The 18,196-nt window shown below is 36.6% G+C and overlaps 1 protein-coding gene across 4 annotated transcripts in view; it reads right to left on the bottom strand.

Annotated features, from left to right (window-relative positions):
* KDM4C (lysine demethylase 4C) overlaps window positions 1-18,196 on the bottom strand; it is a 304,693-nt gene that overhangs the window by 125,507 nt on the left and 160,990 nt on the right. For all 4 annotated transcript variants that reach the window (XM_055790391.1, XM_055790390.1, XM_055790392.1 and 1 more), the window contains exon 12: window positions 16,091-16,202. In XM_055790391.1, coding sequence (XP_055646366.1) covers window positions 16,091-16,202 — 112 coding nt within the window. The remainder of the gene's footprint in view (window positions 1-16,090; window positions 16,203-18,196) is intronic.

Below are 18,196 nucleotides of genomic sequence, written 5' to 3' on the forward strand. Positions count from 1 at the left end.
TTCTTGCAGCAAAACCATTCTCTAATTCGAACAGTAGACCATAACAGCACCCGAAAAATACAAGGGGTAAAAATCTTTCATCCACTGCATTCCCTAAACAGCTGCACAATTTTTTTGTGAATATGGAATGGAGAATTGAGGCCTAACAGTTAAGGCTCAAAGATGTCTACTAATTCTGGCTACCTAAGCTGAAGCACAAGCAAAAAATTCTTACTGACACTAAAAACTAGGGACTACGTAGTGACTCCAGAAATACAGATACTTACGTCCAAAACCCATGCTCAGAGGTGACCCACTAGTCAAGCAACAGTATTTAAAATGTAGACATGAAGCCACAGAAAGGGACATGTTTGTGTATCTGTAAACTGCCAACACAAAATACTTATAGCATACTTGTGTTATAATTTCCATCTTTACGTATGTGTACATCACAGCAATTCCAGTAATTTCACCTGTCTATATTAAGTTTAAATAGCCGTTGTATTTATAACTTGGTTCAAAGAGGCTTCTCATGAAAATCAAAACAGAAACAGAAGAAAACCTGCTGAAATTTACCTCAGAGCCTATCAGCAAAAACTGTAGCTATCAGTGCAAAGCCATTACAAGAACGGACTACAAGCTAAACATGGGCAGATATTTGCTCCCTTGAAAGATTTAATTCACAGCGCTGTAAAAGACATTACCACCTGCTTTCTCCATTCCATTCCTGCACATACAATTTTTAATGAATGAAATTTTTACTTCGCATTCCAATACAATTTGCTTGAGGTCACTGCACTTACCAGTAGAAGATCTGATCAAAAACTGAAAGTAGACTGTAATTTTTAGGAACTGCTATTGCCATCCACACACATGCTTACTAATGTGATAATGGAACACCATAGTTTGTCATCTAGTTTCAAGAGCTTACTAAATCTCATTCAAGCTGACCAACCCCAAATGTAAATGTTATCAATTTGTTAAAAAGTTAAGACTGATTGACTTATTTGTTTGATTATTTGATTTTATAGAGTTATTTTATAGAATAGAAATATAGAAGGATAAAAATATATTTTGAAGAAACTTATGATTAGTTAGTAAAAGCTGTTATGAGACCCTCTGTACATCTTGTACTAAGGCCAGAAGAATGGGCAGGAATCATTGTTGAAACTTAAGTAATAATTTAGGGTTTGAAAGGTTTCTTTGTATCTGACCAGTCTTCTGTATATAGAAAGTGTATTGAGATGTCAGAATATGAGATTAATGGACATTGGGAAGAGTCGACTGGAACAGCTTGTAGTTGCCTGCCAAGAAACCGTGAACTTTAGTAAAAGGTAATTCCGGCAGGGGGAGATCGCGACCACCGACTCATATACCACCTACCCAAATCGTACCCCAGACCCATTTCTGGACTTTTCTAAGCTCTATTGCGCAGAATCGGATATGGGAGGAGAATACGTTAATGATTTATGGGAAATATTATGATTATGCATGAATATTTAATGAATATGTATGAATAAGTTTTATATATGATATCTGATTTTGAAGCTTGGTGTGCGTTGATCATGAGAGGACTCACTCACGCACCCGGCCGTCAATAAAGAATTGTCTGCTTATCTACATCACATTGGTGTCGATAAGTTCTTCATTCCGAGATTTCGGTAACAGTTTTGGTGACCCAGATGGGACCTCGCTGAAGGAGACTGGAGGAGTCGGGGACCTGATCGGTTCCAGCCGGCACCGAGGATTTCTCGGGGATACCCATCAATCCCCGATCCGTAAGGCTCTTCGGGACGTTCCCTGGATATTTGGTAAGACACTTCGTTTTTTTAATTGTAGTAAGTGGGTGGGAGTCCCACTAAAGTAAGTAAGTAAGTGCACTAGAGAAAGTGGGAGGGAGTCCCACTATAATAAGTGTATGGTAAGGAGTGGGTTGGAGACCCACCAGTGAGTTTGAGTCTCACTGAGTAAGTCTGCCTGTCAGACGCGGTGAAAGCTGCGCAGGGTTGGACTAAAAGGATCCTTGTGGAAGTGGAAGCCTAGGCATCTGCCCGTAAGACATAAGCGAAAGCTATTGCAGGGTTGGACAAAAGTGGAAACAAGAGAAACTATATGCTATAGTGTTCTCTAAGGTAGTGCCTCTAACAAGAAGTTAGAAGAAGTTTTTGTTTATGTTGTTTTGTGTTTGTGTATTAAGAAGAAAATTAAGAGGTATAATATTGTGTTATATGTTTGTTTAAAGTAACTGTGGGAAAGGGTGAGTGTGGCTGTAAAGGTGAGACGTGCAATTGAGCACGAAAGCGAGTGTGGAGTGTGGATCTGCGGATCGGAGTGACAGAGTTGAATAATTGTGTATTGTACGGTGAGAGATTATATCATGGCATCTAAGTTAACTCGGTTGTTTAAAAGTAAAAGCATGGGTCATCTTGTGTTAAATGATAAAATCCAAAAAAATTTTCCATTGGGATGTTTGTTGGCACACTGGGGGGATTTATATGAGGATTTGCCAAAGAGCCAGATGATTGAGTATTGTAATAATTGGTGGCCGCTATATATATTGGAAAATCAGGAAAAGTGGCCCACGAATGGGACACTGAATTATAACACTATTTTGCAGTTAATGTTGTACTGTAAAAGGGAAGGGAAATGGAGTGAAATGCCGTATGTGGATTTGTTCTTTTATTTGAGACAAAGAAAAGACTGGCAGGAGGAATGTAAGCTAACTATTAGAGATAATTTGGTAATGGCTATAACTTTTGATAATAAGAAAGTGGAAAAAAAAAAATGTTGTTCAAATTGTGAGATTGGGAGTGGATACAGGAGCGACATTTTTTTATTAAATACCTGTAAAGGAAAAATTGGAACAAAAACAGGCCATTCCTGCAACTCCTGGATTTGAAATTTGGAAATAAGATAATTATACATGAATTTTTGTATGTACCAGAATGTCTGGTACCCTTGTTAGGAAGAGATTTGTTATCCAAATTAAATGCACAAATTGTTTTTGATGAAGGAGAACTTTTTTTGAAAATACCCGAGTCAAAAACGGGAGAAATCTTGATGATACAAGAAAGAGTAAAACAAGAAATTCCAGCGGAGGTGGATTTGGCAGTGAACCCTGTTGTATGGGAAACAAATATTCCGGGTAAATCAAAACTAGCAGAACCTGTTAAAATAGATTTAAAAGAAGGTGCAGGAACAGTGAGAATTAAACAGTATCCAATCAAATCAGAAATGAGACAGGAATTAAAGAAATTGATTGATAAATTTTTGGAGTATAAAATTTTAGAGGAATGTGAATCTGAGTATAATACTCCTATTTTTCCAGTCAGAAAACCATCGAGTGAATACAGGCTGGTACAAGATTTGAGAGCAGTAAATCAAATAGTTAAGGACATTTATCCTGTAGTAGCAAACCCTTATACACTGTTAACAGCATTAAGGGACACTTATCAATGGTTTACAGTGCTTGATATAAAAGATGCTTTCTTTTGTATACCTTTGGGAAAGGAAAGCAGAAAACTGTTTGCTTTTGAATGGGAAAATCCTCAAACTGGGCGAAAGATGCAGTTGACATGGACTAGATTACCCCAAGGATTTAAAAACAGTCCAACTATTTTTGGAAATCAATTAGCTAAGGAACTTGAAATCTGGAAACAGGATAAATCAAGACCTGGGCATTTACTCCTATAATATGTGGATGACATATTGATTGCTACAGAAGAAAGTCACCTGTATACAGGTGACTATTGACCTCTTGAATTTCCTGGGACTAAATGGATACAAAGTGTCCAGGAAGAAAGCCCAGATAGCCTGCCAGACTGTGATATATCTGGGATTTGAGATTTCAAAAGGACAACGACAATTAGGAAAAGATCGCAAAGAAGCTATTTGTGGTATACCTGAGCCGAGAAATATTCATGAACTCTGAGCATTTTTGGGAATGACTGGGTGGTGTCGCCTTTGGATCATGAACTATGGGCTAATAGCTAAACCGCTGTATGAGGCCCAAAAGAATTCTCCCTTTGTATGGGGCCCACAACAACAAAAGGCTTTTGTAGAGTTGAAACGTGCCTTAATGTCTGCACCTGCTTTGGGACTGCTGGATCTAACCAAAGATTTCCAGTTGTTTGTTCATGAAAGGCAACACCTGGCACTGGGAGTGTTAACCCAGAGGATAGGAAGCTGGAAACGACCAGTCGGATATTTCTCTAAACAACTGGACACAGTGAGTAAAGGGTGGCCAAACCGCCTTCGAGCAGTGGCCGCAACAGTGATGCTCATACAAGAAGCTCGGAAATTGACTTTGGGAAGAACAATAACAGTCTATGTTCCACACATGGTGGTAACTGTCTTAGAACAGAAGGGGGGACATTGGCTGTCACCCAGCCGAATGATGAAGTACCAGGTGGTATTGACTGAACAGGATGATGTGATTCTAAAAACCACTAACCTGGTCAATCCTGCAGTATTTTTAAGTTCTATACAGGAAGAAGGACAACTGGAACATGATTGTTTGGCTACCATCGAGTATGTTTATTCCAGTCGTGAGGATCTGAAGGATGTATCATTGGAGCGACCAGACTGGGAATTGTATACTGATGGAAGCAGCTTCATGGAACAAGGAGTCAGATACGCTGGATATGCAGTAACAACAGACACTACAGTTATAGAAGCAGGAGCATTGGCTCTAGTACCACATCAGCACAAAAGGCGGAACTTATTGCTTTAATCCGGGCCTTAGAGCTAAGCAAAGACAAGAAAGTAAATATCTGGACTGATTCAAAATATGCCTTTGGGGTAGTGCATGTCCATGGAGCTTTGTGGAAAGAGAGGGGGTTATTGTCCTCTCAAGGATCAAACATTAAACATCAAACAGAAATTTTACGATTATTGCAAGCAGTTCAAAAGCCGGATCAAGTAGCAATCATGCACTGTAAAGCACATCAGATTGGAAATATAAAAATAATAGTTGGAAATAATTTAGCTGATAAAACAGCAAAAAAGGTAGCAAAGAAACAAGCATCGCAAGTGGCAATAATTCCTTCTAAAACAGTAACCCTTCCTAGGGAAAAACCAAGATATTCAGAAGAAGATGACAAATTAGGTCAGTTATTAAATGCTAAGAAAAACTTAGCTGGATGGTGGATAACTCCTAATGGACAGGTAGTAATTCCACCTCTTTTAATGAGAGAGATAATTCAAACAAGGCATCAAGAATGTCACTGGGGAGCAGAAGCTTTAGTAACATCTTTATGAAAACAAGTAGTATCAGTTAAGATGTTGGGAATAGCTAAAATAGTAACTGCAAAGTGTGAAGTATGTTTGAAAAATAATCCAATGATTAAGAAAAAGGTTCAAATGGGTAGACTGAAATCTGGTGTAGAACCTGGAGATTATTGGCAAGTAGATTTTTCAGAATTACCCAGACAAAATGGGTACCGGTACATCCTGGTAGGGGTTGATACTTTTACAGGATGGCCAGAAGCCCTTCCCTGTCACACTACACAAGCAAAAGAATTATGAAGTGGTTATTACAAGAAATAATTCTGAGATTTGGAGTCCCTATTGGAATTTCCTCTGACAGAGGTCCACACTTTGTTGCTGAAGTAGTCCAAAGTGTTAGCAAAGTATTGGGTATTAATTGGGATTTACATGCGTCTTGGAGACCACAATCTAGTGGGAAAGTGGAAAGGATGAATCAAACTTTGAAATGACAAATAAGTAAAATTTGTCAAGAAACCAGTCTAAAGTGGCCTTAGGCGCTTCCATTGGCATTATTATGAATCAGGGTACAGCCAAAGAGTGGAACCTCAGTCAGTCCTTACGAATTATTATATGGAAAAACATATGAGTCTCCAGAACCAAATCTAAACATACATGTAAAAGGAAAACAAGATGTGTATAACTATTTGCTTTTTCTAAGGAAAACTTTGGCTGCAATTTGGAGTGCAGTAATTTGGAATAGACCTTTATTCCAGGAAAATTCAGTGCATGATTTCCAACCAGGAGACTATGTCTATGTGAAGACCTGGACCTCCGAACCTTTGCAGGAGCACTGGAGAGGACCTTCCAGATACTGTTAACCACTTTTACAGCTATCAAAATTGCAGAATTGGATGCTTGGATACATTATACTCGAGTGAAGAAAGCATTGTGAAAAAGCACCTACTCTGTGGAAGATTGTCAATCGTGACCCAGACACTTTAAAATTGACTTTGAAACATGTCTAATTTTTATATGGATTTTATTTTGGTCTGTAGTGTTGGTGGGATCATGGGCCGGCTTGGTGGACAGGAACAAAAGACAAGTAGAATCAGAACAAGTGATTGACATTCCCAAACAAATGGCTGAGGAAAATTTGATGGTAGGATTGATTAAAGAATTTGCCAATGTACAAAATGTTACACAAATCACTGCTTGTTTATCAATACTGAGGGCAGTAGGTGAATCTATTCCATGGGGAATCTTAACCATGAATTTGACCAAATTAGAATATGGAAATGAGACTGTGGATTGTAAACAAGAACCTAGAGAAACTTGGGAATTGCAAAAGGTTAAAGTTGGAGAAGAATCACCAGTATATTCAACCATGTGGGAATGTAAAGGACGATTTGTAGCTAAACCGGGATTAGAAGATTTAGGGAACAAGGGATGGTGTTATTATCCTAAAATGGCTACAACAAACACCAGTGTATGGATAACCGAGACAAAATGTGAGAAAAAGAATCGAACTCTACAGGAAAAGGAAATAGTTTGGGATTCAGTTTGGTCTATGACCTTATATTCCCGTTTTCAGTATATGGCAAAAACTCCTTGGTGTTTTACATGGGAGGGAAAAGTGTTTTCAGTATTACCCTGGGCCAATGACAGATCAACTTCATTAGGAGAAAAAGAGAATAAAATAGTGCCATGGTGGAAATGTGAAAAAGTGTATGATTGTAACAATGTAGACTTAATAATTCAAAGAATCCCTCCTTTGGCTGCTGCTTTAAAATATAGTTGTTTTTGTTGAGGTTTAAAGAATACTCTCAATTTAACCAGCACTTTTACAGTTAGAAGAGGAACTTTGTTTAGTTGCAGAAAAGCTACTATTCGAAGTCCTGGACATTTAATTTGGGCATTGAGTGATGGAACCTGGACAACTCATCTACCATTAGATGGTAAAGTGAAACAAATTACTTTAGGCATGCCAACATTGTGTCAGATTTGGAAGAAATCACCATTTAGAGGATCCCTAGAAAATTTAGAACTGAAACGAATAAAGAGATATGAGACAAATGATGATAATTGGAATGAACCATCTACAGGAGTGAAAATTGGCTGGGCACTTGAATCACTTTTAAATCCTATAGCATCATACAGGAACAGAGCATGGCTTTATAAGTTAACTGGTCAAGTGGAAAAATTAGCAAACGTTACTAAAGAGGGGTTTAAGGAATTGAATATACAATTACAGGCGACCTCCAGAATGACTTTACAAAACAGAATGGCACTAGGTATGCTCCTACTTAAAGAACACGGAGTATGTGGGTATCTCAAGGATAAATTGGACCACTGTTGTATCCACATTCCAAATGTTACTCAGGATGTGGAACATGATCTAGATCTATTGGGAAAAATTGAAAAAGAAACTGGAACAATTCAAAAGGATATGTCAGAAGATTGGCTTGGAAAAATTTTTAACAAATTAGGATGGAACTTGAGCTCTTGGATACAATCCATAATCAAAACTTTGTTTTTGTTATTGATTGTCTTTTTGATGATCATGTTAGTATATGCATGTTTGAAGAAGCAGTTTACCAATAGGATTGCAGTCAATCGTATGATTATGAGAGAAGTACCTACTAGTCCACCAAGATATAGCCCACCACCAAAATATGTTGAAACAAATGACATGTAAATAATGTGAAAGTATTGAAATAATGATTTTCAACACTTTCAAAGGGGGGAAATGTTATCGATTTGTTAAAAAGTTAAGACTGATTGACTTTATTTGTTTGATTATTTGATTTTATAGAGTTATTTTATAGAATAGAAATATAGAAGGATAAAAATATATTTTGAAGAAACTTATGATTAGTTAGTAAAAGCTGTTATGAGACCCTCTGTACATCTTGTACTAAGGCCAGAAGAATGGGCAGGAATCATTGTTGAAACTTAAGTAATAATTTAGGGTTTGAAAGGTTTCTTTGTATCTGACCAGTCTTCTGTATATAGAAAGTGTATTGAGATGTCAGAATATGAGATTAATGGACATTGGGAAGAGTCGACTGGAACAGCTTGTAGTTGCCTGCCAAGAAACCGTGAACTTTAGTAAAAGGTAATTCCGGCAGGGGGAGATCGCGACCACCGACTCATATACCACCTACCCAAATCGTACCCCAGACCCATTTCTGGACTTTTCTAAGCTCTATTGCGCAGAATCGGATATGGGAGGAGAATACGTTAATGATTTATGGGAAATATTATGATTATGCATGAATATTTAATGAATATGTATGAATAAGTTTTATATATGATATCTGATTTTGAAGCTTGGTGTGCGTTGATCATGAGAGGACTCACTCACGCACCCGGCCATCAATAAAGAAGTGTCTGCTTATCTACATCACATTGGTGTCGATAAGTTCTTCATTCCAAGATTTCGGTAACATAAATACATATTTCATTTTACATTTATTTCACATAATTGAGAAATACTTCAACCTGAGGGTCTGATCATGTGTATCTTTACCCCAGTATTTAGTACATATATTGTCAACAATGTAAAACCACAGTATCATAAAGGATTCAATTAAATACATACACTTCTCTACATAAAGGATAAAAACAATATTCTAGTGACTTCTTCCTCTTTATTTAAAATAAGTACTGGATTCTGGAATCCAGAACTGTATCGTGAAGCCCTGGAAACTTAAAGGCTGACCCCTGAGAACCAACACTGGCGTGGTTCCTACCTTTGTCAATTTCCCACCAGAGTTAATAAACACGTATCATATTATCAACAAAAAGTATTAGCATAGTAGGATTTTTCTGCCTCATTTTCTTTCTGCCTTCTAAGAATTGCAAAGCTAGCACACAATCTTATTATTATTATTATTCTCTAAAACACTCTAGAAAACTTATCCAACCTACTTCTCAATACGTACATCTGTACAAAAGTGGAAAAATACAGAAAACTTTCTCCCAGTCTTCAGGCATCTCTTGCCTATTAATAAAAAACAGTCACTGAGATATGACAGAATTACTTCTTCCTTATTCTAGAAATTACAATGTATCTTTATTGACCATTCTTCTGAGTACTACACAGTGAAATAAATATCCTGTTAGAGTGTCTTAGAAATATTACAGAGAATATTCACACACATACTATCAACTTACGCTACACCAGAGACAAAAACCAGTACTAAGTGGGGAAAACACACTTAATGGCTATTTTATCTCTCTCAGGCAGCACAAATATAACCTATGTCAATATACCATTCCAGCCCAAGTGCCTCTGGGCAATACACGAGTGAAATTTTGAGGAACAAGGTTACTTCAATGGTTACGGTTAAGATTGCACTGAAGTTTTCCACCAAACCAAGGCCTCAGGTAGTTACTTATCTTCATAAATTAAGTACAGCTGATGCAAAACAGAAAGACTATATCACAGGTCCAAATTCAAAAGACAAATCAATGCCTGAATTGGAATTATAAATTAATAGCTTGAGGCTACAGTTCCTTCACAGATTACCAAAATTTCCCATAAACACTCCATATAGTAGACAACAATTGCATTAAAACTCCCTCAGGGATCAGTTTCTTAAGTGTAATTATTCTGTACATTTTAAAAAAATACATATAATACGCACTTCTCAGCCAAGAAAAAGCATTTAGTAAAACCCTATTGGCACTAAAAGCACGTCACTTCCAATACCGATGGTTTACAAAGGAGGTTCAGATTTTGACAAAGGCAATGACAACTTCAATGACAACTTTACGGGCTAGATTTTTTTTATTATTAAAAAAAAAAAACTTACTACTATAATATCTTGGAAATAGGATAATTTCTTAGGTAATCCTCTGTACCAATATCTCAGGGAACTAATGCTTGTTAAATGCAAGTCATACCTTTTCTGTGTTTCTCTTTGGACAATAATTATAGAAAGAGAAGCTCAACTCCAGAAGATAACCTTATAGAAGAGACATTTGTCTCCTTGGCAAACGTCATGTTCAGTTTGCCTACTGACTCCATAGCTATCCTTGAGAAGGCTGTTGAGAGGCCACACTAATGCAGGAGGAAATCCATTTTCATTTTGACACACTTGATAATGAGAAATTATACATGCCTCTGTATCTAAGACTGCAATTCTATCCACTCCTTTAAGAGGTAAAATATTATATTTTAACGTTAAGAAAGCTGCACAATTAGAGTTGTAAGGTTCACCTAGAGGACAATGAGTCTTAATGATCGCTACATATACCGCTGTCCAGCAAATGAGGCATAAACGTTAGAGGAACTGGTTTGTATTCCCATCTTGAATCAAAATAATGGCTACTGTTAGATCCTGGCATTTGTAGGTGTTCACTCTAAGGCAGATGAATGCTGCTTGTGAAAGGTGTCGAGGGACAAGAGCTGCCAGTGGCAATAAGCAGAGTTGTCAGTTCTTGTCATTTCTGGAGATCAGCTGCTAGCCCCACAAGGTACTGGACATTCAGGAAAAGCTTAGATTTGACCTTTCAACAGCTTCCTTTCCTAAAGACCTACTGGAGATCCTACCACAGTTTTGTAAAGTTTTTTTGAGTCTTCAGGATACCACATGCTACTTATGTACCAGAACTTTTTATTAATTATGGTAATCAAATCTTGAAAATTGAATGTAAACAGATCAGCAATGTAGTTACCAGAGGAAGGAGATAAAACACATTTTTCTAGCGTAGCAATACCATTGCAAGTGTTATATAGTGATGGTCTTTTCTGATGCTAGGTGATGAAGTATGAAAAATGCAAATTCTGTACTTAATTAACTCATAACCACACAAGAGCAAAATATTTTAAAGAAACAAAACTCCACTCAAAGATCAGATCAATACAGTATGGGAGTGAAAGCAATACTGCAAATTACAATACTCACATGGCAAAAATAAACATGCCTCTATCAATTGGTTAACACATCATTCTCTACATCCTAACACCAGAAAAAGAGAGTTCATGTTTCTTTCTGAAATAAGTAAGAATCTTCAAGCAGCATCTGGCATTTTAAGCTCTGAAGCAAAAGAATCATAATTGCATCTACAGATGTAATTTTCCCCTATTTCAGCATGTTAAACCTATTTATAACATTACTGAACATGCCATACATGTTATGACTACCAGTATCAGATCAAGCACATCTCACAGGAAGATGAAAATGAACATAAAAACCAAAGGAGCTTTATTTTATATCATAGCAGGAGGAAAACCACAGCTGTATAACTAGCAATTTCCACTAATCAAACTCTCGTCCAAGCCACTCTATCCATCGACAATAGTTTCCTCTCTTTGTTTCCTTACCTTACAAAGTAACCAAAAGCAAAATAACTTTGAACTTCTGAATAATACTTAAAACACTAAAAACCATTTACAAAAAACCTATACTGAATTCAATCTATACACTATTATTGTATCATTTAAAGCAATGGGAAATTTTAGTCAACTTGAATCCAAAAACAGTTTCTAATGTTGCATGCCCAAATACTGCTGCAAAGAAGTCTCTGGGACAAATCAATGTGCATCCAGAGTCAGTGTGCTTGCTCCTTCTGCTGAATTTGCTTTTTTATTGCTTAAGTGAGCAGAAATATAACTACATTAAATACAGAAGAATAATATTACCACAAGCTAATATACCACATTGAGCATAAGACCAAGGTTCATTACATAAAAATTATTAGTATTTTGAGTGTGACATACAGCTTGGGCTGTACTGCTGCACTTCTCTAAACTGGCAGCCTGAACTATAATTTCTGGGATTGATTCCCCAGTCCCCAGTACTCCTCATTGCTCAGTCCTCTAGGCAGTAATTCAACAAAAACAACCATAATAAGGGAGACTCAGATGTCAGACATACATAGGGAAATGCTTCAGGGAGAATGAAAAAAAAAAAAAAGTAACACCAACAGACCACAAAGAAACAATTAACCCAATCATTTTTCTGTAGAACAAACATTCAGATCACAAAGACACACACATAAAGAAACATATGCAGTGACAAAAACACAAAACTCGATGTCTAAGTGATCTTGTGCAAAAAATGAATTTCTGCAGAATGACTTCGTATTAATAGCAAATCCAGAACGTCTCTGCTAAGATTTACGCGTGCTGTTGAATATGATAGTATTCTGTTTGCAAACTATGACTCTGAAATGGCTGACAGTGTCAAAGAATGCTGTCTTCATATTATTAACAGCCTCTGATCACCTCTATTCACAGAAACTTCCTAACCGAACCCTAGCATCTGAAGGGCTTCAAATATATTAATTTGAATATAAATTATCTGTATTAGAAATGGCTACAGACTGTGCAACTTGTGTAAACTGACGTAATCTGCAGATGAACTATAAAGCCCCAATTTCTTAATTTTTTGTAACAGCAGTAGCACATATTATCTTCTTCCTCAATTTTGTTTACATTTATGATTTTACTGGACTCAAATGAAAATAAAAACTAATGTATCAATACACAAATCCTTCTTGTAAAGGAACAGATTAACTCAAAAAGCACAGTACCAAGAGACTAGTATCATAGTCATCGCTGGCACCATTTTCGTTCAAAAAGCACAGAGAACAAGAACTGAGTAAATATGCATGTTGAATGACATTTCTGGTAACTCCAGAATATGGGTGAAGCACTTTCTTAAAGAGGAATACAGTCATTAGTACATTGATGCTGATTTTATTCCCTGATACCTGACAACATTCTTGAACATGATCTGAAAAATCTCCTCTGACTGGCATTCATCTATCCACAGATCTTTAACTCACATGCCAGCAAGTGCCAGGAAAGCTAATGAGGCTTCAGTTAGCCAGTCTCCCTCAGCAGTTCTTCAATCTCTTTAGATGTAAACATTCTGCTCACACAAAATATATTGTTTCTCTTCTGGTGTTGTCACAAAAACATGCTGATAAATTAGATCACAATGAGTAACAGACACATGAAAATAATATCAAATTCCAGTTCAAGCTAGGAAATACCAATAACTGCCATATCCAATAAAACTCTTAATTATTTCCTTCAATCAATAAGCAGACAGGTACATAACAGCTACTTGACATGATTCTAAGACAAAGTTTTCTTTCCAAAATTTAAAAAAATATGTATTTCCAAAAATACACCCTTATCTACTGCAAGGACAATCATCATGTAAAGAGGAAAGACTGGAAAGTATATGACTTCTTGTTGCAATGTTGCTACTCTCACATTTAAAAGTTCACATTTCACATTCACAAGAAAAGACACCGAGAAGCTGACAAGATACTGGATAGGACAGCAAATGAAGAGCAGAATCCTTGAGATTAGCAAACCAGTGTCATCACATCATCATCTAGACAGATCATATCATACACAATCCATGCTTAAATAGGAATTTTACACCATGTTTTAACTATAACGTTGAAAAAGTATCAGCAGGCAAAAGGAATATAATTTAAAAAGAGCAATTTCACTGCAACCTACCACATATTTAAATCTTTAATTCCTTTACTAGATTGATCTTAATATTAATACCATCCATTTTTGTGTAAATTACCATAACATTTTCTGAAATATGCTCTGTCTAGCCCTCAAGGTATCCAAACATATCCATGTAGGATACAGATCATGAGCCTAAGCTGTCTAATTTTCAGAGAGATGCTTAACAGCTAATTGAAGTATCATGCCTGGCAAAACTGCAGCTTAGATTAAAAAAAAAAGAAAGAGAGAGTATGGCTTTCCCAAACTATCGAGGCAGAAGACAGAAATCATTTACTTTAGGCTTGGACCAAGGAGGGAGATGCACTGACGAGGGACCAGTTAAGATTACAGCACCCAGCTCAATGCCTAAATTGGTGCTAACTGAAAGCATAATACTCCTTAGTTATAAGCAGAAGAATCATTTAACAGTCATGTCGTCTCTCTCTGAAGCCAAGAAAGTTTATCTGTAGCTACAAGAAACAGATACTGTGACTAGAGGTAATAACTTGGGGGGGCTGGGGATCACAAAGTCCAACAGGACTTGTATCACTTAAAGTAGAAAAGAAGAGCTCCAAGAAAATTGCAAATACAAAGTGCAGGCAAACACTGAAGCACACAGCAATGCTGGAATTAGACCTGTAGCCACAGATACAGTATCAGCTCCATTCTGCACTATGCAGACTACCAAAGTGTCTACAAGAGTGTGAGGACCAATCTCCAGTTCTGTAACTGAAAAGATTCTGGAAAACAGTACCTGAAAAAACTATGCATTACAGAACTAAAATGCTAAGGCAATATGAAAAAGGAATGTATTTGTTTTCCTTCTTTGATGGATAGAACTGTTGTTCGATAAGCTTCACAAGCCACATTTGGTAGAATAAAGTTGCTTTATTTATCAACTTTGGCTGGCTGTATATGTGATTGCTGGTTAAAGCAGACTTACTTTTTCTATTTACTTCAGAGAAGCAAGTCCCTACCTTGGGTAAGTTTCTTAATTTTTCTAGCCTGTCTGCACAAGACAGTGGCTTTCTAAACTTAAAGCACCCACGTCAGCTCACAAAAAGAGCATCTGAGAAGTTCTAAGTATTGTTTTAACGGTTTTGATCACTGTGGTATCTGTTTACAGAGGACTACATTCCATGGCTGCAGAATATATTAACTTATTTTGTACATAACTCTGTTCTATACATCATTGTCACTTACCGTCATTATTTAAGGCCAAGTTTGTTTTTCTTGATTTCTGCTTCACTCTATGGCTTGAAGTGCCTGAAGGTACCATACATTATACAATAACATGCATATCTGCAATTTATAGTGAAGATCTGGACAAACATACTCAAAACAACTGCCTAACATTATGCTTCTTATTTATGCAATTAAGTGAAACAATGGAATTTTGTGGTCACTACTCAGCACTAAAATAAAATTTTACAAAGCTACTTAGAGCAACTAAATGCCAAATCAGAAGCTCAGTGTTACACATTCCCAGGAAGGCCATTTAACTGCTCCCAGTTGCTTTGTGCCACTTAAAAGTAAGAAGAAAATGGCTCTAAGGAAATTTCTCAAGATTTGTTCAGATGGAGAGATAAAGAGGAGACTGCTAGTTTCTAGTACACACCAGTTCTTTGCATTATGTCTCAAAACAGAAGTATGTGTTTCCACCTCTTTTTATGTTTGTGAAAATATGGTACTTACTTTTAACATCTTGCGCACTAGAAAGTAGTTGCAAACTACTTGATGTTTGATCAAAGTTGATGTAAGACAAGTACATGTCATATGCATCAGTATCAGTTTTTAAGTGACTATTTTAAATTAAAACAGAAAAATAGAATTACCAAAACTGCAGGGAGAGATGATCATTCTTTCCATATGAAATTAAGTAAAAGTCCGGAAATCAAGACATATGTACAGACTCTTAAGAAAGCTTTTGATGATACCCAGAAGCCTGTAGCCTTTTTCTTGACAAGAACTATAGTCTCTTGAGACATAACTCCCAAATAAATGTATAACATTTACCAAAAAACAAACAAGTAAAAAGTAGCTTTAAGGCAGCATAGGGGGCTATGGCCTATACCTAAGATTTGTATTCAAAGGATTCTTATGCCACTTTTATCTGTTTACACAATTCAAAACTTGATCTTAAATGCAATTGCTGTGAGATCTAATAACGAACATTTGATTGGTGAATGTACTTGTTTTAAATGATGTCTTATTGTTCAGAGCTTTTTGCAAAGATAGATCCAATGTTTTTAGAAGAATGATACGTGACTTGTCTGTGCATTCAGAGGCCTCACGGTTTACATTTCCCATACAGAAAGAAATTATTTCATCTTGGTTGTTTTTTGCAAATGCCTTTATATATGGTCTCATAAATACAGAGAAAGATCATCAGAAAAATGTGTCAAATAGTACACTCACCTTCATCACTAGCTGCTTGCTGTTTAACCAAAGTCATTGGAGACCTAGCTGGGGGTTTATTTAGTGGATGACGCCAACTCTTAGACATTTGCTTTCTTTCAACTTCTGCTAACTGAAAAGGAAAAAAACCACAACTAACTATGTAATTCTGCGAAGTAAATTCTAATGAACAAAAACATTCTTCTGTAAACAAGCATGGACATGAATTCTGTAAATACTGTTAGGTTACCTGAAGCGCCTTTAGTGTACCAATTGCACGTTTGTCTCTAATTCAGAATATAGACTTTAAAAAGAGCATTCCTTGTCAAACACAAATGGCTTGAGGTATAAGTTACTGCAGCCCTTCCCAAATTAAAATAAGTCCTGGTTTGCTGAGGCAGTGTTTGAAAGGAAGACAGTCCAAAAAATTCTGCAAACCCAGAAGTATAATACAGCCACTAACCATGGCTGGGAACTGACTTCATTTTTAAAAGACTGCAAAATTCCTGAGGAAGTGAAAAAAAAATATCTGGAGTTGAGATAACAAATTAAGAGTCCTGATATGCGATTAACATGTTGATCTGGGATATGAGGAAATTCCTCCCTCAAGCACCCTTACATACATTTAGCTTAAACTTACCCAAGCTTCAACTAAAGCCAATTCTACAGAGTCCATAAGTGCAGCTTTCACAACTCCAGATTTGACTGCCATGGGGGACCCATGAAGTAAACCAGCTGATGATGGTATCTGGAGGTTCAAGAGCAGAGGAAGGGCAAGCACACTGGGAGATGGGTGAGAAGGATGGTCTCACACGATTCCTATGGACCACAGCACTCTGCTCCTCAATGCCCTCAGTCTAACCTAGCATGTTACACACATGCCCCTTGACTGATTTGAGAGTGGAAAATTACTACTATAAAATGGAAGTAAATTACAAAACAACATCGTATTTACTGTGATAAACAGAGGGACGAAGATGTGGTTAAAGCAGAGGACAGGTTTATGATCTAGAAAAAGTTACTAAGTAAAAATGGAAAGAAGATCAGACTTTTTAATTGCATCTGTACAAAACACTTCTTCGCTTAACAGAAAGAAAGATTATGCAATTATACTGGAGGATATCTGAAACTTCATATATAAATGGCTGAAAGGCACAGAAAGAGATAAATATAATCTTTAATACATGATGATTAAAACAAGGAGATGTTTATAGTGTTCCTTATTACTGCAGTGGAAGGGCTGGAGCCAAGATTATTAAAACCCACAACACTGCAAAAAAAATCATTAGTGCACAGTTCATGTGTGTGAAAGGGTCAGCATGATTTTACTTTGGCCTCTAAAATATATTTCCCACTAAACCTGGCAATATGGCAGTGGATTTAATGCTCTCTCTCTGTCAAACTGGGATTGACCTCAATTCAGACAGCTACTGTGACGATCATCATAGCTTAATTATTCATGATGCTTCCTAAAGTCAAAGCTGCCCACCCTTCATAGCAGAGAAGCAAGAGTTAAAAAAAGAATGTAAGTTTGCAGGTGCCCCAATGATAAAACATTACTAAACCTACTACTTAAAAATTAAAATCTGTATTACTTTTATTAAAAGCATCTTTTTCTTCAAGTGTTTCCTTTACACGTTTTTGGCCATTTCCAAAATTTAAGAACAGCGAGTTTCACACCCTGAAATCATACTGTCTGTATTATTGTGCTATACCCATGAAGATTCAATGGCTATACCCATTGAAGATTCACTTTCTCTAACTTCAATACCATGGATACAGTTTCAACAGAAGCAAGCAAGTCCATAAGATTTCATAAACCATGTCAGATAATATAACAGAATGATAGCAAACTTTGTTTCCGTCTAACCTGATGTAGAGATGCTCCTCAGCTTTCCTTCATCCACTTCATTTCCTCATCAAACCAAAAAATGAATTACCATGTGCTTCCACATCAATATGTTCTGTCCTTGGACAGTAAGTATCTCAGAATCAACCCATTCTGCTGACATTTTATCAGCATAACGTTAACTCCCCTTAAGACTCAGTCAAGACTGCCATTTTTTTGAAAGAAATACATCATTCCAAATGCAGCACTCATCTCTAATAATTTCAATTTCATGTCAA

The sequence above is a fragment of the Falco peregrinus genome, chromosome Z, assembly GCF_023634155.1.
Source record: "Falco peregrinus isolate bFalPer1 chromosome Z, bFalPer1.pri, whole genome shotgun sequence".
Classification (NCBI taxonomy): Eukaryota; Metazoa; Chordata; class Aves; order Falconiformes; family Falconidae; genus Falco; species Falco peregrinus.